At 38.7% G+C, this 26808-nt stretch overlaps 3 protein-coding genes across 4 annotated transcripts; all 3 read right to left on the bottom strand.

The window, feature by feature from the left end:
* Positions 1–744: 744 nt before the first annotated feature.
* On the bottom strand, positions 745–9337 carry LOC125882220 (sialoadhesin-like). 2 transcript variants are annotated; one of them, XM_049565968.1, is made up of 8 exons: positions 8309–9337; positions 7864–7930; positions 7359–7733; positions 6982–7284; positions 6624–6896; positions 6455–6545; positions 1231–1267; positions 745–1013 (listed from the first exon to the last, which is right to left on the bottom strand). In XM_049565968.1, the coding sequence occupies exons 2-8, from the start codon at positions 7925–7927 to the stop codon at positions 960–962; spliced, it is 1197 nt and encodes a 398-aa protein (XP_049421925.1). In that variant the 5' UTR covers positions 7928–7930; positions 8309–9337; the 3' UTR covers positions 745–959. The 2 variants fall into 2 exon arrangements, with proteins under 2 accessions (XP_049421925.1, XP_049421926.1); XM_049565969.1 differs by lacking the exons at positions 6455–6545; positions 6624–6896; positions 6982–7284; ... (1 more) ...; positions 7864–7930; positions 8309–9337 and adding exons at positions 1415–1505; positions 1786–2046; positions 2148–2450; ... (1 more) ...; positions 3030–3096; positions 3474–3544.
* A 532-nt stretch (positions 9338–9869) lies between these two features.
* Positions 9870–13443, bottom strand: LOC125882219 (B-cell receptor CD22-like). The gene is made up of 9 exons (XM_049565967.1): positions 13362–13443; positions 12971–13046; positions 12279–12662; positions 11814–12116; positions 11456–11728; positions 11287–11377; positions 11115–11151; positions 10804–10848; positions 9870–10055 (listed from the first exon to the last, which is right to left on the bottom strand). The coding sequence occupies exons 2-9, from the start codon at positions 13041–13043 to the stop codon at positions 10005–10007; spliced, it is 1257 nt and encodes a 418-aa protein (XP_049421924.1). The 5' UTR covers positions 13044–13046; positions 13362–13443; the 3' UTR covers positions 9870–10004.
* A 6952-nt stretch (positions 13444–20395) lies between these two features.
* On the bottom strand, positions 20396–26669 carry fen1 (flap structure-specific endonuclease 1). The gene is made up of 12 exons (XM_049565083.1): positions 26569–26669; positions 25949–26067; positions 24918–25020; positions 24654–24756; positions 24141–24204; positions 23769–23878; positions 23118–23254; positions 22288–22354; positions 21892–22023; positions 21642–21793; positions 21037–21151; positions 20396–20749 (listed from the first exon to the last, which is right to left on the bottom strand). Exons 2-12 carry the CDS (start codon positions 26028–26030, stop codon positions 20672–20674), a joined length of 1143 nt encoding a protein of 380 aa, XP_049421040.1. The 5' UTR covers positions 26031–26067; positions 26569–26669; the 3' UTR covers positions 20396–20671.
* Between the last annotated feature and the right edge of the window lie 139 nt (positions 26670–26808).

Genomic DNA, 26808 nt, shown 5'->3' with positions numbered 1-26808 from the left:
TTTGATTAGTTTTTATGAAGACACTTTAAATTCTTTTGATCAGTGGACCCTTACGGGCTAAAGAAATATAAATAACTTACCGGGTAATTGAGGAATGGACACATATTCTGACTTAATGACAGCTCCAGAGGTGGGGAGTCACCACTGGTTTACCATGCTGATAAATCCGAATGAATTATTCTTTGGTGGTAATGGTTTTAGTCAAATGAACTGAATGATTGAATTGTAGAGAATCTAACCAAGCTAATGATGTTTGGCATGTCTATACTGACAAAGGATTTAACCTTCATATTTGTATGTGCATTCTTTACAGCTGTCTAACATTAGCTTAAGTGAGTAGTGAACAACCTGGCTTTATACACCCAAAGAACTTCTATAAAATGCTTGGCAACCAGACCAGGCGTCTAAGTGAGACAGGCCTTTATTTGTCAAAATGTGTTGCTAAAAGGGACTATGCGTTTAATTTGGACTATAGGCTTTTAATTGAAGTTTAACGTTAAGTGATAAGCATGCTCTCCTCCTGAACACTTTCTGCTCCATCAAAAAAAAAGAGAAAGTATCTTGATAAACATTTTTTTACACTCTTTAAATACACCCAAGAAAAACCATTGAAGCAATGAAAATTAAAGACATGGTCTATGCATCTTTTTGATATCTTAAAAACAAAAGAAAAAAATTATGAATCATTTCAACATGAGAAGAAGAAGATTAAAGAAGATGATTTTCTTTTTTTGTAATGCTGATTTTAATAAAGACACAAAGAACAAAAAAACACATAAAAATATTATTCACCATAGTCCGATGTCATCTTTAAAGTAAGTTATACCATTTAGGATGTAAGGAAAATCTACACTTTATTTTAAGAGGCACACTAAGACTAAGAAATGGATAGAGACTAGATGATAGGGTATGCTGTTGTATTCATAATGAACATGACATCCTCCTCCTTTTCTTCTGGCTCATGATGGTTGTAACTCCACAGCACTGTTGACATAGATGGCATCTACTGCCTCCTATGGAAATGAAACAACAGAGAGAGAGAGAGAGAGAGAGAGAGAGAGAGAGAGAGGTGTTAGTGCTCTGCAGTGACTTTACTGCAGTGGAAAGAGCTTTAGTTACTGTAAAGGGAAAAAATAGTTCCAACACATTTGTGTACCAGTTAGTCCCATGTGTTTTAGTGTCACAGGGCCTCACAACAACTAGATTATAGAACATTGTTTAGTGGCTTACCTTTGCTGGTTTGGTGGAGTGTCTTGATCTAAACCAGCTGGAAGACAAAGAAGAGTGAATGAGGGTTTTTTGTTTTTGCTGGACTGATAGTGATGTGTCTCACACAGCCAAACCACATTTAAAATCAGACCAATTAGTCACTTGAGTAGCTTCAAGTGTCACATCATAGAAAAGTTTGTCTCACCACTCAAAGATGACCAGTGTACTGATGAGCATTATGACTCCCAGGATCTTCACTACAACTTCAACACTAACTGCTTCAGACTGTTGATCACCTGCAACACAACAGCACAGTCACCTTCTACTTGAAATGTGAGGACACTGAGGTGTCCCTGGGAGAGTCTGGAACATTTGGCACATGATGAGAAAAGATCAGTTGTATTGCCACCTGCTATCATCTTCATAAAACAACAACAACAACAACAACAACAACAACAACAACAACAACAACAAAAGTTTTACATGAAACATTGTGTCTTTTTCTTCTCTGCTCCTCTCTTTATAGTTTCCTTCATCCACACACAGAATTTACAGAGTAATTCACGCAGTATTTACCTTTAACAGTCAGATGGATCTCTGGCGATGTTTCATTACCAAGATCACTTATGGCCACACAGTAATAAACTCCTCCATCTGTCACATTAAAACTGTAAAAGTCTCCTTCAGACACTTTGATGGGTCCATCTTTGCTGGTCTTGAACCAGGTGAAGCTGCTGACGGGAGGATTGGCTCTGCTGGAGCAGGTCAGGTTCACCCAGCTACCTGTTGACACCAAACCTGATGGACTGATGGACACTGAGGTGTCCTTGGAAGCATCTGAGGAAAATGTGAGATTAACTTTATTCATTAGAATCAGCTGACATCACATGAATCATCGTGTGCTGACAGGATCCAATAACAAACACTGGTTGTCTTACATGAAACATTGAGAGTCTTTCTCTCCTCTGCTGTCTTATAGTTTCCTCCATCCACAGGATATGTGGCAGAACAGGTGATGGTGACTCCATCATGTTTGTCTGACAGAGTGATGGTCTCCTGGATTTTAGTTGTGAAGGTTCGATCTGTGTTCACCTCTATTGTGTTGTGAGGGTCTTGTTGGAGATTCCAGGTGAGTTTAGGAGGGGAGTGTGGACAGGGAGTGGGAGCTGAGCAGGTTATAGTGACAGACTCCTTCTCCCTCAGATCACCTGAGATCTCAATTCTGGGGCTTGGAGGAGAATCTGTGGTTAAAAAAAAAAGAATCAGACACTGCTCCTCATGTTCTTGTCTTGACTGATAAAAGAAACTCTCTTACCTTGAACTGTTATTTGAAGAGGGTCACAAGCAGCTGTTGTGCTGTATTCACTGTTCTTAAATCTGAAGTAGTATGTGTCTGTGTAATTTATGATTAGATTAGAAAATAAAGTGGTGCAGTTTCTCTCACTCAGGTTTCCAATGATATTGATTGGATAAATGTTAACTGTCTTACTACTGTCGAAAATCACATTGTTTGGAATTCTGTGGTTAGCAACACTTTTAATCCACTTTCCAACATTTCCTGTGCCATCCCTATGTATGTCATCATTTGTAATGTAACATGGGATTTGCAGACAAGATCCACTCAGTGCCTCCATCTTCTGTGGTACAGTAATGACGGGGTATGTCCCTTCAGGACAAGCAGCCAAAGCACCTGTGAAATCAGACTCATGATTAATACAAGGTCAACAAAATCTCTCTGAATAGACAAATATACATCAACAGTAAGATGCTGCACATAGTTTTTCAAAATTATCTCTATCTGCACTGAACAAACAGCTCACCTGAAAGAAAGAGGATATGGAGCAACATGTTGAATGTTGCAATGCTCACAGACAGAGCTGCCATCACCTACAAACACAATCATGCAGTTACTTTTTAAACATGAGCTATTACTGTGTAAAGAATGTGAGTCGTGTAACAAAATCTCTACTTAGAGTGCACACAATTAGACCAGAAACTCGCACCATACAACCAGGATTCAGTGTGTTTAATTAGTGATAGATGATCAACTGCAGAAGCAAATTCTAATTAACACCACAGCCGTAAAATGCTGCTGAATCAAACTCTTACCTATACAGCTTAGTTCTGCTGAACAAAATGATCAAATAAGTTATTAGATTTTTTTTTTTCTGAAGTTCATGAAGAGCAACAAACTAATAAGTTTGTCCTGGCAAAAGAAAAAAGCTACGAAGCAAAATACGTGGGGAAACAAAATCTTGTCTTACCAAACAAGTCCAAATCAAAAAGAGAGCAGCAAGGAGGTCCTTTGATGGGTGATTTCAAAGTGAAGATCAGTTCGTGATTGTGAGCTGATATACATATAACGCACTTCCCTATTTAGCAGCTGTAATTTAAAACTTCCTGTGTCTCAAAACTACAGTATACGTCTGGTTTTGTTTACATTTGCAAAATATCATCTGAGCTGAGTGACTTACAGTAAATATCAGAGAAATACAGGAAGTTCTCATGTTTAAAGCTCATATTCTGTGTGGAATATGTCATATAAGCTAAATTACAAAAGATTATAAATTGATCCAAGCACAAAATTTATTATTATCTTACTGTTTTGCAAACTTTCAAGGAACATCTGTCCCACTTGCTCTGGGCAGAAGAACCATTTTATATTAAGAACATGTTAGATATAGATATACCACACAGTCATTAAATAAATAGTCATTAAAGCACTATATTTTTATTTAACTTATATAGTTGTTTTGTTCTTTTTTTTACATCAGGAAAACAAATTTTTACCACAGTCTCAGACCACAATTAGCTTGTTAGGGCTCTGGCTTGTTCACAGACATCATTAGGAAAGGCCACGTAATGCAAATTTCAAAGCTTTATGAATATTCTGACTCCTGAGACCTTGCCAATTTTTCTTTTTCTTTCTGTGTGATCATGGCTTTATGGGTCTTGTAGTCAATGACACCCCTGACCTCAAGTGCACTTTTGAAAGATCACTAGCACCATAGACTGTTATAAATGTACATAAATGATAAACAAATGACTTCTCTGTTGTCTTAAGGGGGAAAACAGTCTTTCTTATCAATTTAGATTTTCTAGAAGTGTTTTTAATATACAGTAAGCTCCTGAATAGACATTTCTGTCTGTGTTGATTCGTTTTTAACCTATACTCACACATTCAGTATACTGTTTTACTCTCCTTGTTTGAAAAGCACCTGTAAAAATCCTTAGAAAAACATGTGCAAAAGATTTATTTTCTGTTAATTTGTGATGTACTTTAAATCTGAACTATGTGAGGCTTCATGTTATGATCCCATTCTGATTTCCAGCTAATATCTCCCAGTAGGAGTCATGTAGTATTTTTTAATGATTCTGTACTCAAAACAACATCCCATTCACTTCTACATTGGCAGTTTAAAATTAATTATTTTTTTTTGTCAAAACGCAAAATGGGTCGGGTTGTTATACAGCTGTCATCAATCCATGTGTATTTGTGCTAGATTATAGGACAAATAATAAAAAATGCATTCCTCCTGAACACCTTCTGCTGTGTAAAAAAACTTTTGCAGGAAATCTAAAAGTTGAAGTATTTACCCTCCCTTTTCTGTCTTACACTTTACATGCACCAAATAGAAACAGCAGCTAAGCGGTGAAAGTCAAATACATGGTCTGAACATCTTTATAATATTTTAAGGAGAAATGAAAAAAATCAGAAGCCATGAATCACTTCAACAAGATGAATTATTTAAGATGTTACTTTGTGCTATGCTGATTTTAATGACGACATGCAGAGCAGCAAAAAACATAAAATATTATTCCATTAAGTTTAGCAAATCTACAGAGAAAATCTACACTTTATTGTAACTGGCACAGTGAGACTAAGTGAGTACAGACTCAACTATACAGTATGTCGTTGTATTTGTAGAGAACAAGACATCTTCCTCCTCTCCTCCTGGCTCATCATGGCTGTAACGTCACCGTACTGTTGACATAGACTGCGTCTCCTGCATCCTGTGGAAATGAAACAACACAGAGAAAGTGGGGTTAGTGCTCTGAAAGACCAAAAAAAAAAAAAAAGCTCCAACATGCAATATTTTTACCATCTATTCAGTTGCCGTTGTGTAAGTGCCACCAGGCCTCATGACAACCATATTATGAAATAGCTAATGGAGCAATCGACCACCACAAGAGTTTCCTTACAAGATAATGTTTACCATATCATCTTCATAAGGTGTTAACATGCCAATGTTGCGTCTAATGTTTGACTGACAGATTAAGTTTTCACGAAAGGCTTAATTTCTCCTTAGCTGTGGGATTTACACAGTTGCACAGAATCCTTAAAAGGTTTCCTTAGTTAAGGACAAACAGTAACTCATTTGTCACATTTAAAGAGATTTTACAGCAGTACAAGTTTCCATGGAGATTGTTTATTTGCTTGGACTCATGCTTGTGATGCCTGTTATTGTCTCACAAAATTGGCTTAGATAGTGAAAAAATGGCAAAAGAAAAGAGGATAAGAAAATCATATTGGTCAGAGGAGGACAAGATACTTGGGATACGGAAGAATACAATCATTGAAAACACAGACTACAAACTAAATCTGATCCCCAAACAGAAACGATTGTAGGGAGAAACTGCAACAGAAGTGAATTCAGTCATATCTACAGTGCTGAATCAAAAGCATATCCCTTGGCTTCTCTTGGTCACAGAGTACTCTTCTCAGGGTGTGTAAGTTTTTTCATGTTTTTTTTTTTTTTACCTTGCTTTGGTTGCTGGGGTCTTTTCGTGCAATGGTGTAGGGATTCCTTGAGCATAAGACCAAGACAATGAGAAAACCATGAATACTTAAGTGAACAATTTCAGAAAACCTTACAGAGAACACTTAATGATGTTTTGTGCAACCAGTTTTATTTTGAGGAAAATCCTAACTCAAGGTGTCTTTTACAACCAGCCCTGGTCTTTCAACAGTCACCTCTGAAGGATAATTCCTGTATAACTGTTGTACATAATTGATTTACAGGAACTGAATTAGATAAGCTGATTGATAACGAAATGCCTCCCCTTGCTTACCTTCACTGGTTTGGTGGATTGTCTTGATCTAAACCAGCTGGAAGAACAAGACGAGTCAATGATGGTCTTTTGTTTATGCTGTAATAATGATAATATGTATCAAACCACATTTAAAATGAAATCAATTAGTGAGTAGCTGCAAATGATCACATCATAGAATAGTTTGTCTCACCACTCAAAGATGACCAGTGTACTGATGAGCATTATGATTCCCAGGATCTTCACTATAACTTCAACACTAACTGCTTCAGACTGTTGATCATCTGCAACACAATGGCACAATCAACTTCCACTTACTGAGAAATGTTATCACTCTGAAGTATCTTAATGTCTGTGGTTACCTTCAAATATCAGCTGACGTCCTGTTGAGAGTTGAATGTCGAGATCATTTCTGCATCCACAATAATACACTCTGCCTCGATCACTCTTGGTCACCTTAAAGCCATAAACCTGCGTATCAACTTTGATCATTTCCAGTCTGCCATCAGTGATCATGAACCACACAAAGTTGACAACAGCAGGGTTTCCTCTACAGGAGCAAGTCAGGTTCACCACACTGCCAAATGACACTGGATCAGTGGGACTGATGACCACTGAGGTGTCCCTGGGAGAGTCTGGAACGTTTGGCACATGATGAGAAAAGATCAAGTGTCTGGCCACCTGCTGTCATCTTCATAAAACAACAATAAAAAATCTTACATGGAATATTAAGAGTCTTTCTGTCCTCTGCTGTCTTATAGTTTCCTCCATCCACAGGATATGTGGCAGAACAGGTGATGGTGACTCCATCATGTTTGTCTGACAGAGTGATGGTCTCCTGGATTTTAGTTGTGAAGGTTCGATCTGTGTTCACCTCTATTGTGTTGTGAGGGTCTTGTTGGAGATTCCAGGTGAGTTTAGGAGGGGAGTGTGGACAGGGAGTGGGAGCTGAGCAGGTTATAGTGACAGACTCCTTCTCCCTCAGATCACCTGAGATCTCAATTCTGGGGCTTGGAGGAGAATCTGTGGTTAAAAAAAAAAGAATCAGACACTGCTCCTCATGTTCTTGTCTTGACTGATAAAAGAAACTCTCTTACCTTGAACTGTTATTTGAAGAGGGTCACAAGCAGCTGTTGTGCTGTATTCACTGTTCTTAAATCTGAAGTAGTATGTGTCTGTGTAATTTATGATTAGATTAGAAAATAAAGTGGTGCAGTTTCTCTCACTCAGGTTTCCAATGATATTGATTGGATAAATGTTAACTGTCTTACTACTGTCGAAAATCACATTGTTTGGAATTCTGTTGTTAGCAACACTTTTAATCCACTTTCCAACATGTCCGGTGCCCTCCCTATGTATGTCATCATTTGGAATGTAACATGGGATTTGCAGACAAGATCCACTCAGTGCCTCCATCTTCTGTGGTACAGTAATGTGTGGGTATGTCCCTTCAGGACAAGCAGCCAAAGCACCTGTGAAATCAGACTCATGATTAATACAAGGTCAACAAAATCTCTCTGAATAGACAAATATACATCAACAGTAAGATGCTGCACATAGTTTTTCAAAATTATCTCTATCTGCACTGAACAAACAGCTCACCTGAAAGAAAGAGGATATGGAGCAACATGTTGAATGTTGCAATGCTCACAGACAGAGCTGCCATCACCTACAAACACAATCATGCAGTTACTTTTTAAACATGAGCTATTACTGTGTAAAGAATGTGAGTACGTGTAACAAAATCTCTACTTAGAGTGCACACAATTAGACCAGAAACTCGCACCATACAACCAGGATTCAGTGTGTTTAATTAGTGATAGATGATCAACTGCAGAAGCAAATTCTAATTAACACCACAGCCGTAAAATGCTGCTGAATCAAACTCTTACCTATACAGCTTAGTTCTGCTGAACAAAATGATCAAATAAGTTATTAGATTTTTTTTTTTCTGAAGTTCATGAAGAGCAACAAACTAATAAGTTTGTCCTGGCAAAAGAAAAAAGCTACGAAGCAAAATACGTGGGGAAACAAAATCTTGTCTTACCAAACAAGTCCAAATCAAAAAGAGAGCAGCAAGGAGGTCCTTTGATGGGTGATTTCAAAGTGAAGATCAGTTCGTGATTGTGAGCTGATATACATATAACGCACTTCCCTATTTAGCAGCTGTAATTTAAAACTTCCTGTGTCTCAAAACTACAGTATACGTCTGGTTTTGTTTTACATTTGCAAAATATCATCTGAGCTGAGTGACTTACAGTAAATATCAGAGAAATACAGGAAGTTCTCATGTTTAAAGCTCATATTCTGTGTGGAATATGTCATATAAGCTAAATTACAAAAGATTATAAATTGATCCAAGCACAAAATTTATTATTATCTTACTGTTTTGCAAACTTTCAAGGAACATCTGTCCCACTTGCTCTGGGCAGAAGAACCATTTTATATTAAGAACATGTTAGATATAGATATACCACACAGTCATTAAATAAATAGTCATTAAAGCACTATATTTTTTATTTAACTTATATAGTTGTTTTGTTCTTTTTTTTACATCAGGAAAACAAATTTTTACCACAGTCTCAGACCACAATTAGCTTGTTAGGGCTCTGGCTTGTTCACAGACATCGTTAGGAAAGGCCACGTAATGCAAATTTCAAAGCTTTATGAATATTCTGACTCCTGAGACCTTGCCAATTTTTCTTTTTCTTTCTGTGTGATCATGGCTTTATGGGTCTTGTAGTCAATGACACCCCTGACCTCAAGTGCACTTTTGAAAGATCACTAGCACCATAGACTGTTATAAATGTACATAAATGATAAACAAATGACTTCTCTGTTGTCTTAAGGGGGAAAACAGTCTTTCTTATCAATTTAGATTTTCTAGAAGTATTTTAATATACAGTAAGCTCCTGAATAGACATTTCTGTCTGTGTTGATTCGTTTTTAACCTATACTCACACATTCAGTATACTGTTTTACTCTCCTTGTTTGAAAAGCACCTGTAAAAATCCTGAGAAAAACATGTGCAAAAGATTTATTTTCTGTTAATTTGTGATGTACTTTAAATCTGAACTATGTGAGGCTTCATGTTATGATCCCATTCTGATTTCCAGCTAATATCTCCCAGTAGGAGTCATGTAGTATTTTTTAATGATTCTGTACTCAAAACAACATCCCATTCACTTCTACATTGGCAGTTTAAAATTAATTATTTTTTTGTCAAAACTCAAAATGGGTCGGGTTGTTATACAGCTGTCATCAATCCATGTGTATTTGTGCTAGATTATAGGACAAATAATAAAAAATGCATTCCTCCTGAACACCTTCTGCTGTGTAAAAAAACTTTTGCAGGAAATCTAAAAGTTGAAGTATTTACCCTCCTTTTCTGTCTTACACTTTACATGCACCAAATAGAAACAGCAGCTAAGCGGTGAAAGTCAAATACATGGTCTGAACATCTTTATAATATTTTAAGGAGAAATGAAAAAAATCAGAAGCCATGAATCACTTCAACAAGATGAATTATTTAAGATGTTACTTTGTGCTATGCTGATTTTAATGACGACATGCAGAGCAGCAAAAACATAAAATATTATTCCATTAAGTTTAGCAAATCTACAGAGAAAATCTACACTTTATTGTAACTGGCACAGTGAGACTAAGTGAGTACAGACTCAACTATACAGTATGTCGTTGTATTTGTAGAGAACAAGACATCTTCCTCCTCTCCTCCTGGCTCATCATGGCTGTAACGTCACCGTACTGTTGACATAGACTGCGTCTCCTGCATCCTGTGGAAATGAAACAACACAGAGAAAGTGGGGTTAGTGCTCTGAAAGACCAAAAAAAAAAAAAAAGCTCCAACATGCAATATTTTTACCATCTATTCAGTTGCCGTTGTGTAAGTGCCACCAGGCCTCATGACAACCATATTATGAAATAGCTAATGGAGCAATTGACCACCACAAGAGTTTCCTTACAAGATAATGTTTACCATATCATCTTCATAAGGTGTTAACATGCCAATGTTGCGTCTAATGTTTGACTGACAGATTAAGTTTTCACGAAAGGCTTAATTTCTCCTTAGCTGTGGGATTTACACAGTTGCACAGAATCCCTTAAAAGGTTTCCTTAGTTAAGGACAAACAGTAACTCATTTGTCACATTTAAAGAGATTTTACAGCAGTACAAGTTTCCATGGAGATTGTTTATTTGCTTGGACTCATGCTTGTGATGCCTGTTATTGTCTCACAAAATTGGCTTAGATAGTGAAAAAATGGCAAAAGAAAAGAGGATAAGAAAATCATATTGGTCAGAGGAGGACCAGATACTTGGGATCGGAAGAATACAATCATTGAAAACACAGACTACAAACTAAATCTGATCCCCAAACAGAAACGATTGTAGGGAGAAACTGCAACAGAAGTGAATTCAGTCATATCTACAGTGCTGAATCAAAAGCATATCCCTTGGCTTCTCTTGGTCACAGAGTACTCTTCTCAGGGTGTGTAAGTTTTTTCATGTTTTTTTTTTTTTTACCTTGCTTTGGTTGCTGGGGTCTTTCGTGCAATGGTGTAGGGATTCCTTGAGCATAAGACCAAGACAATGAGAAAACCATGAATACTTAAGTGAACAATTTCAGAAAACCTTACAGAGAACACTTAATGATGTTTTGTGCAACCAGTTTTATTTTGAGGAAAATCCTAACTCAAGGTGTCTTTTACAACCAGCCCCTGGTCTTTCAACAGTCACCTCTGAAGGATAATTCCTGTATAACTGTTGTACATAATTGATTTACAGGAACTGAATTAGATAAGCTGATTGATAACGAAATGCCTCCCCTTGCTTACCTTCACTGGTTTGGTGGATTGTCTTGATCTAAACCAGCTGGAAGAAAAAGAAGAGTCAATGATGGTCTTTTGTTTATGCTGTAATAATGATAATATGTATCAAACCACATTTAAAATGAAATCAATTAGTGAGTAGCTGCAAATGATCACATCATAGAATAGTTTGTCTCACCACTCAAAGATGACCAGTGTACTGATGAGCATTATGATTCCCAGGATCTTCACTATAACTTCAACACTAACTGCTTCAGACTGTTGATCATCTGCAACACAATGGCACAATCAACTTCCACTTACTGAGAAATGTTATCACTCTGAAGTATCTTAATGTCTGTGGTTACCTTCAAATATCAGCTGACGTCCTGTTGAGAGTTGAATGTCGAGATCATTTCTGCATCCACAATAATACACTCTGCCTCGATCACTGTTGGTCACCTTAAAGCCATAAACCTGCGTATCAACTTTGATCATTTCCAGTCTGCCATCAGTGATCATGAACCACACAAAGTTGACAACAGCAGGGTTTCCTCTACAGGAGCAAGTCAGGTTCACCACACTGCCAAATGACACTGGATCAGTGGGACTGATGACCACTGAGGTGTCCCTGGGAGAGTCTGGAACGTTTGGCACATGATGAGAAAAGATCAAGTGTCTGGCCACCTGCTGTCATCTTCATAAAACAACAATAAAAAATCTTACATGGAATATTAAGAGTCTTTCTGTCCTCTGCTGTCCTATAGTTTCCTCCATCCACAGGATATGTGGCAGAACAGGTGATGGTGACTCCATCATGTTTGTCTGACAGAGTGATGGTCTCCTGGATTTTAGTTGTGAAGGTTCGATCTGTTTTTTCCTCTATTGTGTTGTGAGGGTCTTGTTGGAGATTCCAGGTGAGTTTAGGAGGGGAGTGTGGACAGGGAGTGGAAGCTGAGCAGGTTATAGTGACAGACTCCTTCTCCTTCAGATCACCTGAGATCTCAATTCTGGGGCTTGGAGGAGAATCTGTGGTTTAAAATTAAACACAGATTTCATTTAAAACAGTCAATCATCGTAACTTAACAGATACCGTTGACCAGTAATCTAGCCATTAGCATTTAGCTCAAAGCACCTCTGTGCATAAATACAGCCTTACAGATACTGACTGAAAAACAAAAACTCTCTTACCTTTAACTGTTATTTGAAGAGGATCACAAACAGCTGTTGACACAAATGGCCAGTTCTCAATTCTGAAGTAGTATGTGTCTGTGTAACTTGTGATTACACTGGAAAATAAAGTGGTGCAGTTTTTCTGATTCAGATTTCCATTAATACTCAACAGATAGGTGGTAACTGTCCCACTACTGTTGAAAATCACATTGTGTGGATATCTACCAAAATCAAGGTTATTTTTAATCCACACGCCAAAGGTTGTGCCTGTGCTATTGAATTCCACTTCAGATTTAGCACGAAAGGTACATGGGATTTGCAGACAAGATCCATTCAGTGCTTCCATGTTCTTTGGTGCAGTAATGAATAGGGCTGGATGATGAGGACAATCAGCCAAAGCACCTGTAAAAACATACTCATGGTTAAATTAAGCGAAAGCAATCTGCATGAAAGAAAAAATCATGATGAACAAACTTTGACAAAACAAAACAAAAAATAAGCAAATAAGCAGCAGCACTTTGATTCATTTTTCATTCTGTTAATAATTATGATACACAATTTTTTACTTCTCATTTCTTACTCAGGACATGAACAGATGGAAAAAGCATTTCTGTCTGCTCTGTTCTTTCTGTTTTATTTCTAAATGAAGTTAAGACTGTAAATTATTCAAGTTAAGTTTCCAAATCAAAGTGACTAAACAAACAGCTTACCTGAAACAAAGAAGAAACTCAGTAACATGTTGGCTGTCACCATTTTCACACACTGGACTGTAATGACACTCATCACCTGGCAATGCGAACACAACAGTTTAGTTACTTCCTATTCTTGATCATACTATTAATGTGGACCTAACTAAGCTTTTGCCTTCTTATGAAGTGACTTCTCTACTTAAAATTCACACATTTCATTATTTACATGTACTGTACTGTGTTTTAAGTGATGAACATCTGCAGAGCTATATCCTGACATTTGTAAATTCTACTTGATATCGCTTGACTTGATTTCAGAAAAAGATAATATTATAGAATTTCTTTTTTTCAATTTAATTTAAAAGGCTAAGATGTAAAAATCAATAAGAAACAGTAAAACTCTTAGCCTTACCAAACAAGCCCACAGCAAAAAGGAGAAACAATGATGTCTTATGAATTTAAAGTGAAGTGCTGCAATCCAGGAATGTCAGCTAATGTCAGGAAATCTGTGCAACAGACCAACTACCCTATTTAAGCTTTGTTTCACAAAGGCAAGTTTTGAGACAACTCATCAAGCCCATTAGGTTTGGCATACAACTAGAGGATATCACATGACATGAATTTCTACAGCTGTACAGAAAGGAAGCAGTTCTTTAATTCTCATATCCCGTGTGTATTTTTATCATACGACTCACTGCAAGCCTGTATGCCACGACTTCTTTATGTGGAATATATTAAACACAATGAGGGTGACACATGGAAGAGACAAACCATAGTGACAGATTAAAAAAACTACACGTTTTTGATGGCATGCTTTCTTTACTACAGTTGCTTGTGTTTGTGTTAATACATCTTCATTATAAAATCCTGTATTTTGTTGTACTTCCTGTGTGAATCTAATCTAAAATAAATAAGGGACAGAAGATGTCTCATAGAGTTGTCGCAAAATAGATATTTTACAGCGCCAGCAGTGTGATGGATGTCATAGTAAGTCACAGACTGTTACACAGCTATCATAAACTTGATGATGTCCCTCTCCCCAGCGATGCTTTCCAGCTCCTTCTGGGGACGTTCCCAGGCCAGACAAGATATGTAATCCCTCCAGCATGTCCTGGGTCTACCTCAGGGCCTCCAACCAGATGAATGTGTGCATAACACCTCTAACTGGAGGCGCCCAGGGGGCATCGTGTTCAGATGCCCGAACTCTCTCCAGATGTCTGTGCTCCTCACCCTATCTTTGAGGCTGAGCCCAGCCACCCCACAGAGGAAACTCATTTCAGCCGCTTGTGTCCGCGATCTAAATCTTTCAGTCACTACCCACACCTCATGACCACAGGTGAGGGTTGGGACGTAGATGGACCAGTAAATCAAAAGCTTCGCCTTCTGGCTCAGCTCCTACTTCACAGTGGACTCCACACCAAACCAATACATCTGACGCTCGATTTCACCATCAATCATGAACAAGACGAGATAATTTAACTCCTGGGCTTAAGGTGGTAACTCTCTCCCAACCCAAAGGAGCAATCCACCATTTTCCAGCAGAGAACCATGGCCTCCGACTTGGAGGTGCTGATTCTCATCCCAACCCCTTCACACTCGGTTGCAAACTGCAGGTCACGGTGTGATGAAGCCAACAGAACCACATCATCTGCAAAAAGCAGAGATGCAATTCTGAGGTTCCCAAACCAGACTCCTTCCACCCCCCGGCTACACCTCAAGATTTTTTTGATAATTTATCAATGAAATATGGAAATGCTTTCTTATATTTGACATGTTTAATTTCAACCATGCTGTCTTTTTTTTTTTTTTTTTTTTTTTTTAAACACAGTTTACATAAGGAAACAAATGGTGAGGTAAAGAGAAATAGCTGATTTATCTTTAAAGGTCCAGTGTGTAGGATTTAGGGGCACCCAGCAGAAATGGTATGTAACATTCATAACTATATTTCATTAGTTCATAATCACTTGAAAATAAGAATCGTTGCATTTTCATCACCTTAGAATGAGCCGTTTATATGTTCATGCAGACCAGGTCACAGAATTTGCCATGTTGTTTCTACAGCAGCCCAGAATGGACAAACCAAACATTGGCTCTAGGTAGGGCCATTCGCGTGTTGGTTGCTATACTTCTCCTACATGCTTGGCTCACAGAGGAAGTTTCAGTTTTGCAACCTCACTGCTACATGCCACTAAATCCTACACACCAATCCTACACACCAGACCTTTAAAAGAAACAAAAAGAAATGTGCCATAAATCAGCCCCACCTGAGACAATTTATAAAATAAAAGATGCATTTACTTTTTTTATATCCTGATATTTTTCAACTTAACACAACAGAAAAACACAATATCTTCACATTAATGAGAATTTACATAAAAATAACTTAACCCAAATCTGGGGTCATCTTGTTCATCTTTCGAAGCTTCTACAAAACAATGCTGTTTAATTTTCCTGCCTAGAAAAAAAAAGTGAATCACTGTCTTGTACTTGACACACCAAGACAATAGCAACTAATAGCAAATAAGAAATAAGATTGATTCTATTGTTGAGTTAACATGACATATTCTTCCTCATCTTCTGGCTCATGATGCTTGGATCTCAACCACTTTGCTGACATACTGTAGTCTGCTTCAGCTGCATCCTGCTGAAACTGTAGCTACAACACAGAATGAGTGGTGTTAGTGCGTTGCAGGGAGTTTCATTGCGGCTGAAAGAGTTTCGGTCACTGCACAGCCCAAACTGCCCAATCTGCCTTCTACAAAATGATTGCACTATGTCAAGTCCTCTCTGTGGCACCAGTGTGATAGTTGTTTTACAGTGTGATGCAGTAGCAGCAGTTAGTTAGCCAGTTGACCGATAAGTCTCATGCAGGACTAAAAACAAGTAAGAGCTCTTTTTCATGACATCTCATTTAAGAGACTTTGTTTTCAAAATGAAAGCCCTCAGCTGTTGCTCAAGAGTGAACTGCATATTGTGACTGACAATCCTGTCACATAAAGTTGGATGTAAAGTCATCTTTGTTGTCAGTAGGTTAATGTGATGGACGAAAATAACCTGTGTGCTGTTAGGACAGGAAAATAAATGTTTAAGAAAGAAGTGTTGGTGTTGCATTTTGCTATTTTGTTGTATCCACTCATGCAAACGACTTTGCCTACCGTTTTCTACATTTCCCAGAATGCCTTTCAAAATCTTTAGAAGGGCATGATGGTGGTTCAGTGGTTAAGACAACAGTCAGGGACCTGTCTGTCTCTCCTCACTTCCTATCTGTGTATTAACAAATAATTGGTTTGGCTCCCTTTAATGAAATGGGGCTGCATTGCATTCTGGTCTACTGTCAGCTGATCATGCAGACACCGGTAGCTTTGGTGTTTGGTGTCTTTCCTTCCTCTTGTGACTTGCAGTTTAGTAGTTGCTTAATTCTGAACCTCATCGGTGGCGTAAGGTAGTTATGATAGGCCCCAGTGCACACTATTACAATGGGCCCTAGTGCATGGTACCATGCACATATTGCCTTGTCATACCATGGTCAGAGACTTGTCATTGGATAACATCAACATACATATTACCCAGCAACAACAAATATTAATTTTCATTCATTCATCTTCTAACTGCTTCATCCTCTTGAGGGTCGCGGGGGGGCTGGAGCCTATCCCAGCTGACATCGGGCGAGAGGCAGGGTACACCCTGGACAGGTCGCCAGACTATCGCAGGGCTGACACATAGAGACAGACAACCATTCACGCTCACATTCACACCTATGGACAATTTAGAGTCACCAATTAACCTAGTCCCCAATCTGCATGCCTTTGGACTGTGGGAGGAAGCCGGAGTGCCCGGAGAGAACCCACGCTGACACGGGGAGAACATGCAAACTCCGCACAGAAGGGCTCCCACACCCGGGATCGAACCGGCAACCCTCTTGCTGTGAGGCGAGAGTGCTAACCACCACACCACCGTGCCGCCCAATTATTAATTTAATTTAATAATTTTAATAGAGTTAATTTTTTTATTTTTTTAGTTTATTTGGAATAAGCATATAAAATTGTTAAAGATGCTACTGACTGTTTTACCAAAAAAGAAAAAATAAACATGACAGAGGTGGGTCTGCCTTTTTTAAGCTCACATATATAACAAATGGCACTGTTTTTAATTTAATGAGAGTTCTTCTTTGAGCACAGGCATATTTTCAAGGTGGCAATCACTCATCAGGCCCATTCTCCACCCTACACATTGTAGGACAACCCACTTTCTCTATGAGCCCCCCCACCTCACAAGCCCCAGAGTAACTGCATCTGCTCCTCATCAAGCTTACCTTCACTGGTTTGGTGGAGTGTCTTGATCTAAACCATCTGGAAGAAAAAGAATGGACAATTAAGGGTTCATGTTTTGTTTGCTGTGATAATAATGATCTATGTCATACAGACAAAATTTAAAATTTTAAAAAAGAGTTCTATCTACAAATGATAAACTAACATGGAAAAGTTTGTCTCACCACTCAAAGATGACCAGTGCACCGACAAGCTTTATGATTCCCAGGATCTTCACTATGACTTGAGCACCAACCACTTCAGACTGTCGATCACCTGCAACACAACAGCACAGTCACCTTCTACTCATTCATTCATTCATTCATCTTCTAACCGCTTCATCCTCTTGAGGGTCGGGCGAGAGGCAGGGTACACCCTGGACAGGTCGCCAGACTATTGCAGGGCTGACACATAGAGACAAACAATCATTCACGCTCACATTCACACCTATGGACAATTTAGAGTTACCAATTAACCTAGTCCCCAGTCTGCATGTCTTTGGACTGTGGGAGGAAGCCGGAGAGCCCGGAGAGAACCCACGCTGACACGGGGAGAACATGCAAACTCCGCACAGAAGGGCTCCCACGCCCGGGATCGAACCGGCAACCCTCTTGCTGTGAGGCGAGAGTGCTAACCACCCAACAACCAAAAAACTCTTAAAATAGGTCCATAGCCCAATGGGATGAGACCATTATGTTTTTGTGATTAAATTCAGTCCATCATAGTCTTACGATGCAAGTGCAAGATGTCTTGTCAATTCTGTATTTACTCCTGGGGTATCTGAAGTTGGACAGTCTCTAGATCTAGTCTGGTGAACAGTGGCCACTTTGTGGTAACCACATCTGACATAGATCATAAATACTAATGGACCAAGAGTAAAACCTAGTGGTACCTGTTTAGTTGATCTTGTTACAGGGGCTGATGATTTGAGACCACACACATGAAAACAGTCCTGAGCAAGATCATAAAATTCATAATTCAGTGTTTTTTTTAAGTACAACTATATCTTTGTACTTTAGCAGACTAAATCCCAACTGTTGAGGCTGAAGATTGCTCATAACTCAGAAACAATGTAGAAAAGCACACTGCATGAGAGGGAAATAGTTGTTCATGTTGTGTGTCACCACCATCTGACAGTGCAAAAAATCAGGCCAAATATAGCCTATGAGTAATACATGACGCACAAAGACGCAGCAGATAACCTACATATCTAATTCATCTACTTCTGCTGATAGTCTTAAAATTAACCCTGCAACTTCATACTGCATTTCTTTCTTCAAAACAGGTGATAAGCCTGAGGGTTAGATTGCCATGTCCAATTTTCAAGACATCGAATATGAAATAATTTCATCAGGGAGAATTTACTTGCATCAGTATTGAAATAAATGGGCAAGGTCATGTATGTATGTATCTCCTTTCTAATGGTTGGTTTGTCCTAAAGTGACACACTTACATTCACTTTCAATATGTCTGAATTCCAATTCTTGAGTCGTCACTGGCATTGCCATCATCAAGAGATGAGCTGTTACAGGAAAATTAGAAATTACTATTTTTTTGCCTCTCAATGACTTTTGGAAATAAATTTAACAAATATGTATGTTCCATATAAACCAACACATGGGCAACTAACCTGATAAAAGTAAGACTGTCAGCACCATGTTCTGCCAGGCTTTTATCAGTTCTCCAATGAACCTTTAGCAGAGCAGCTGTGGGACTTTGGCAGTGTACTGTCACATCAAGTGTCATCTAATTTTACTCTGACATTTGTATATGAGAACCCTGCAGAATCCAACCAACCAACTTCCCTTTGTACTTTCTAAATTCTCAGCATTTACTGAGTGCTTTGTGTAAATTACCCTGAGCTTAGCTACTGTGAAAGTTGCATCACATTGCTGATTCACTTGACCCCTGATCAAGAGGACTTCTTCATTTCAATAACATAGTTTATAAAACAAGCTTGTAATGGCTTCCATTGCCAGTATATGTAAAAGAAGTTACTGTGAGTGCAATCAGTGACTTTTATTTCAGACTGAAAATGTTTACACCGTATGTAAACCCCAAAATAAAGGCAATGTCTAGGGGAAATCAGGAAACATGGTGCAGGCTACATTCGTTGCCCTGCACACACAAGGCTTTCCACAGTATAAAATTACTAGTCATTTACAACTGCTGCTTTGCTATGCTGCTTAATCATCTGGGGAATTTAACTCCCTGGATTAAATCTGAGGTAACAAGTCTAGAGGTGACATGATCCTTGAGTCAGATCTAAGCTTCAAGTCCCACATCAACAAAATGACGAAAACATCATGCTAAGAGCATTTCTAAATGAAAAAGATGCAGAGGAACTGATTCACTCCTTTATTTCAAGTCAACTTGCCTACTGTCATGCACTTTTTACTGTCTGGCCTCCTAAAAAACACCACTGAGAGACTTCAGCTTATTCAAAACTCTGCAGTTCAGCTATTAACCAGAACCAAGAGGACAGAGCGAGTCAGGCCAGTCTGAGCTCCTCCTTGTATAAAAAGCTCTAAATGGGATGGGACCAAGCTACATTGGTAACTCCCTTGTTAACCGTTTGCCTCCAAGAACACTGCGATCATCTGCAACTGGTTTATTGGAGGTTCCCAGCAACAGCTGGAAGATTGGGGATGCAGCCTTTGTCAATTATGTCCCAGAGATATGAAACACACTACCTATAGATATCAGGGAAGCTAGTTCGCTTAATATTTTTGAAATGAAGCTAAAAACTATCTGTTCACATCACCCTTTAACTGACATTCCTCATACAGGTTTGGCTCTTTTTACACTTTTACTTTCTATTTACGCTTCATGCTGCTGCAACTCTTTTAAAATCTTACTTGATTTTATGATTTATAGTTTTACAGCTCTATCGATTTTATGAATCAGTTCTGTTTTATGTTCATTCTATTTTCATGTGAAGCGCTCAGTGCTGATACTGGCCCTATTGTAAACACCTTGTGCTGCATTTCCTGTATATGAGGTGCTACTGTATATTAATAGTGTTTATCATTATTAGAATTATCACTGTTTTATTAAATATAAATGTCATTGGTAAAAGGCTGTCAGTTAATCCAAAATGTGAAAACCAAAAACTGAAAATCAGAAGTCTATTAACAACTTGCTCTACAAAAAGACTTTTATTTATTAACAGAAACACATTTTGATAAAACCCTTAAACACACATTAAAAGCTTGTTGTTTTTTTTTTTTACATCGACAAAATCATGTTTGGTCATAAACATACAGTTGTTCAGCTTGTAACAACCTCTTACTTTGTCGCAGCTTCCTCCTGCCTCACCCGGAACTGTATGTTCTTCTTTACACTGTTTATTTAATAGGTGTTATTCATTAGAATAATTTACTTCCCACTGGAATCAATGAGCCCTGTGTTCAGTCTATTTTCCCTTCTTAAATTTGCCAGGTGTGGCTCCGGTCTTCTGCTTCTTTTTTGCTGATCCTTTAAGCTCAGGTTCCTAATTAGGGCAAAAGAAACAAATGAGTTCAACATTTAGAAGATAAATCAACACGTACAACAGCAACCTACTGTAAGAAAAGGAAACTGACAACATACACCATTCATAATAAAGCAGCCTACTCAACATTTCTGCGTTCTCTCAACAGTTAACAAAAAGGACTTGATAAAGATTCAGAAATTAGATACCACACATATTGTGCTACTGTGGGTGGGTACATTAAAAATAGATTAAGTGCAATCATCCCATCATTTTGGAAACACATAGCTGCACTGTATTTGTTCTACCTTCCGTTTGGAGGACAGAGATCCCGTGACGGTGAAGAAAGAGTCCAGTCGTCCCTGTGTGCTGCCCTGTCGGCTCTTCATGATCTTCTTACAGCCGTTGCGGATCCTGTCCTCACTGAACACACATACCCAAATCAATCAATAAATAAAATGTTACGTGTTCTACTAGGCTCAATGTTATATCCAACAATCAATTTCCACCAATCAATTAAGTATTCCTGATTTCTGAACATTCCATTTTTTTCAGCATCAACAACAAGCATTTAAAACTGAATTTAGAAGACTGTAAAAAGTATTAAAACATCTGTTGGAGTTAAATGTAAAGAGTCCATCATGACGGACTCTTGAATGTGCTCTCAACCTCGTATCTTATGTACAGAGGCCGTGTGCTCAAGTGATGCTTAAAGCATAAACTCTGCCTCTACATGGACAGCAGTGCAGCCTAGTGGACAGATGTGAACAGTGAACAGCTGGTCTGGTCATATAATCACAACAACAACCAATGTCGTCACCATCATCATCAATAAAAGAGAACTCAAAAAGCAAGCACAGACAATGAATCCAAAATGACAGATGGTGTTAAAAAGAGTCTGCTGATGTTTCACCTGAACTGTTTCTCATTACACATGAACTGGATCAGTCCGTCCTCATCTGGCTCAGTCCACTTCAACTCCACTGTGGAACAATCCACCACTTCTGCCTTCAAAAACAAATTCCTGGCCTCTTTGTACAGCCAGTCTTCTGGAGCAGGGTGCTTCTGCATGGAGGCAAGCAAGACACACACGAAAAAAATGACACATCAAACCCCTGAGTTTAACGGCCCAAACTAATGGATTGTAGCAGACAGCAACTTACGTTGGGGTCAATGTTTTCAAGGATCTCCTCAATGGAGCCATGCTGTCTGATCAGGTCGATGGCTCTCTTGGGGCCAATCCCCTTGATGGTGCCGCAGTAGTCACAGCCCAGCAGAATACACAGGTCTATGAACTAGGATGGACCACGGAAAGAAGAGTTAGTGCAAGAAAGATGGAAATATCACTCCTATACCTACAGTTTCACAGCATATACAGTTATTATATCCAGGAGAGTGCTGTGACATTCCTGTGAGTATTTGCATGGCTTGTTGATACTGCACTGCAGCGTTACAATTTGCATATTGGACAATCAGCATGATACAAGCAGAGGGGGATGTTGAATTTTACCGCAGATAGAAACTGCCACTATGGTTAAATAAAGTGCTGCACCCTTTACCTGTTCATTGGTCAGACCGATATCCTGCAGGATGCGACTGAAGTGGAACTCTTGGATAGGAAGTTTCCTAAAACAAATAAATTCCTTGATGTGTTATCAAGTTTATAAAAAATACATTGCCATAACTGTAACACAGGGCAGATCATCTCCTCTGTATGATGTAATCTCTTTCATGATAATACTGGTGTAATTTTTAAATATAATTTGAAAAATTCATATTGTGATCCTTGCCAAATTTTGACTGGTTGACATATTGACATCATACTGTTACCCACGGCAACAACAAGCATGGCTGAAAGCGCAATTATTACCTGACTCTGTGGTGGTTCCAAAAAGATATCACAATATCACTTATTCTGTTGCAATTCAATTTTCTTGAATTAATGATAAAATTTGCTTTTACTAATTTGTCATATCGTCAATAATAATAATAATAATAATAATAATGTCGCCAAAATACCCTGAAATATCATGATATTGTTTTAGGACCATATCACCCACCCCCCACTAACATGTAGTGCAGTGTTTCTCCTGAATTACTCAGAGCTGGTAGGACAACCAAACACCAGCACAACATGTGAACTGTGAGAGCAGTAATTTGCCCCCCTTTCACCCTCAACACAATTGTGGATTATCAAGTAAAATGGAACTGATTGCAGATTTAATTTCACCATCATCAAGTATAAAAATAAGATTGATTCACAGGTTAAAACTAAAGTTTTGCTAGAGTCAAAAGAGGAGAAAATCTCAGTTTTCTAAAGATCTCTGCCATAGAGCCTAACAGGGGAAATAAATTATGTAGTAACAGAGGGATGCAGGTGCGACATTACTTTGCTTCACTGGCGGTTAGATGTCTGAGCAGGACACTTGTTCCAAAGGTCAGCCCATCCATATCCTCTGTTGCTGTGGCAAAGACCTTCCCGCCTTTAACCAGAGCAGCACAGCTGGCCTCCGCCTCACATGGAGCCTACAAAACAAAACACATTAGACCACATTTCACAGAATTATTCACCCAGAACTGTCCTGATGCAAGTGATTTCTCTGACATGAGGAAAATGCTTTAGTTGCAAGGCATACAGTAGAGAAGTGGGGATTTCATTATACATTAACTTCAAATTTACTTCTTAATTTCTCCAGATGGATGGAGGGTGAGGATGTGTCTGTTCAGGTGTCAAAGTAACAACATAAATAAACTTCTGGTGAGTTTTTGTCAACTGTTTCCTTCCTTATGGCCCAATTTTAAGATGAACACTTGCCGTTTATGTTTTAACATTACATTTTATGTCTTTTATGGCCTTTAAGGCCTACATTAGTAATACACACGCCAACTGGACATATTATCATAGAAATGTAAGAGAGAGCACTAAAAAAAAGAGCACTTTAGGAAATACTCCTCAAAACTACTTAGTAAAATCAGCATTGATACAAATGTGAAATATCCTTAAAGCCAGCAAGAGTTGCAAAGTGAAAGTTGATCTAACCTCAATGTAGGGAACTCCCATCAGGGTCAGCAGCTTCTTGCACTCATCATTATGCTGCTTGGTGACTTTTACCAGACGCTTGGTGAATTTGTCAATATTCTCCTGTTCCCCTGGATGGAGACAAACCATTTTTGCAGATATTTTAATGTATAGCCAAAGCACAATGTTCTTACAATATCTAGCTCATGTAAAAATATTGAGCCTGATAGTGATCACATTGGCATACACTCCAGCAAATTTGCCAGAAACACACTGATTTTGATCTCTAATCAACAGGGCCAGGGCCTACATAAAAACATAGCACAATAAAGCAAGACTGGCAGCACTCATGATTATTATTGTTGAATGTAGTGCAAAAAGCAGAGACTGTACCCATTTCCTGGGCTTGAGCAAGCAGCTTCTCAGCTTCTGCCCTCCTCTCCCCTCTCTTCTCCAGCTGGGGGTGACAGGAAGAGCAAAGGCAGAGTAAGAAAAAATACAAAAGACAGATAATGTACCTCAGAAAAAAATAAACCTAATTTGTTATTTCATAGGAGGGTGAGAGCAAATGTAGGTCTTTAAATGTTTAATGTAAAATAATTTGCCCCTTTCAATTGCCAAATAAATGATTTACACAGTAGGCAGCTTTAAAATATTTTTGCATTTACTGATCTGTCAAACAATAGATTACAAAGATTAACATCATAATTGAACATGGTAAAGAGTGCCACTCTCAAAAACCACACTGTTTGATTTCCAGGTGATCAAGACTACAGGCTAAGTGCAAACAACAACAACAACACTACTACACAGAAATGATAATAAATAAAGACCAACGTGACTCCAACTCCTCAGAACCAAACCAAAACAAAGAAAAAAAGGGAGGAAATCAGAGCCCATACAAACCTCTGCTGACTTGAGCTGTGGGGGCTTGCCGTCAAACACATACACAGGTTTGATGCCATGTTCCAGCATGCGGATTGTCCGGTAGAACATTCCCATCAGGTGGCTGAGGAAAAAGAGCAAGCAGGTGGCAGAAACATTTCAGCCTTGTGCCCAGACTTGAGTTCCCTAGTCTCGAACCAATCCAAGAACTACAGTGTTCCTAATATGTCTCATAAAATGACTTCACAGTCTGAATTTTAAATGTTTGTATGATGGAGGTTGTACCTTGTTGTTTCGCCATCCTCATTCTGCAGAACGTTCCCATCCTGTCGCACAGCAATCAGAAACTGGTAGATACACATGGAGGCATCTACGGCAATCTTCCTGCCTGCAAGAGTTCAGAAAAGCAGCCATCTTAATATTTGGCATGTTTAAAACAGCAGGAGTTCTAAAAACAAGAGCCTCAAGTGTAATTGATTAATGCCATCTATAACTTTTCTATGCAAGCCTTAATCTACTATGTATTATGAGGCAAAGTAAAGTACATACGATTTTTTGTTTTAGATCTACACTAAAAGAGGCATTGGGAACTTGCTGCACAATAATTTACGGCTGAAAAAGCTGGAGCTTTATGTTTTACTTTAATAGATTTTTAAGAAAAGCAGTACACAGGAAAGAAAAAAAGATAAATATGAGGTCATGGGATGTTTACAAAGTCATGACAATTTTTCCTAATTTAAAGTAGGGTGTCATATATGGTACATACAATAATCATATGGAGTTTGACTCATTGGCTGAATAAACACACCATTTCCTTCACTGCTTTTCTCCCAATTCTTTTTGGAGTCATATGAGGTACGTCATCTGTTTCAGAAGATATAAGTGTTTAACAGTATTAACAAAAAGGCAAGCAGTGATAAAGTTTTGGCGGAGCCAGTATTTTGTAATGGCTTTCTTACTTGCTGCCACCTAGATCTTTAGTATACAGATATCACCTTTACTTAGTCCATCAGGGATATGTCCAAGATAAAGGGACGTGAATGCTGTACTAATACTAAAACCCAACTAAGATGAAATACTTGGCTTGACTAAATTAGTCTAAAGCTCAAATAATCTTTATTAAATTAAGAACATTTGCCATTTCTGGGAGTGACTATGCTCTATTTTCATTCATCCTCCATCTTTATTGTATCCCCATACCATCTAATACAACATTGATCCACCTTACCCAAGGGATATCATAAAACTTTCTTCTGATCTCATTCCTATGCAGGCCTCATCATCAATATGTAGGGAAAGGGACCTATAATAGTTACCAAAGTAGTTCTTGATGTCTTGCTCTTTAATGGCACCTGGGGCCTGGTCAGCAATCAGCTTAGCAAGTCCGTGTATTCCCATTGTGTTGGAGTGAAGCTCAAACTGCAATCACCAAAATCTGAAAAACAAAAGTATATTCATCCATCCTGACTATACTATACCCTTCAAATAACTGGCACATTACAACTGAGGTCCCCAATCGTTATTTAAAACGTGAGATCAATGCACGACCCAGCTTTAAAAGTTTACATTTTGTTTACATTTGTACTGCCTTGTTAGACACATGCCGAATTGAAGACGAGCTACAGGTAATGGCTCAAACGTGACCCACGTGTGTTCTGCGAGACTGGATTTACAGTAAAAGACGGCCACATGAAATTATCGGTTTTCTAAAGGACATCTGGTTTACGGGGACAAAACGTGTCCTGGCAAGTAACGTTAGCTTTGCCGCAGACCGCGAGATTAAGCTGCAGACACACGGCGCGCTGGAGGGCTAAAACATACATAACGTCACACTTATTCATAATGTACACGCTATAAGCAGACAGCAATAGTTGACATCCTCGAACTTGACATGTTGAATTAGGTTAAACCGTTTTACTGTTCATAACGGACTCACCCGTTAGCTGATGCACTCGAGTTTGTGCACTTGTCCCAGCGTCTCGAGCGCGAGAAATTGCGTCTCTTTCGCGGGAAATCAAATAGCAGGCATCGCCCATCAATCTATCGAGCACGGCATCGTTAAAGCAGCTGAAGAACTGCGCATCGATAGTGCACGTTTGCTTAGTCAGGTCTGAGTTCTAACCAGGAAGTGCTGGAAGGGCATTCGATTGGTTCATTGCGGTTGAAGGAAATCCGG

Source organism: Epinephelus fuscoguttatus, linkage group LG21, assembly GCF_011397635.1.
Source record: "Epinephelus fuscoguttatus linkage group LG21, E.fuscoguttatus.final_Chr_v1".
Taxonomy (NCBI): Eukaryota; Metazoa; Chordata; class Actinopteri; order Perciformes; family Serranidae; genus Epinephelus; species Epinephelus fuscoguttatus.
Note: the sequence above shows the minus strand (reverse complement) of the source record. Positions and strands in the feature narration are given on the sequence as shown.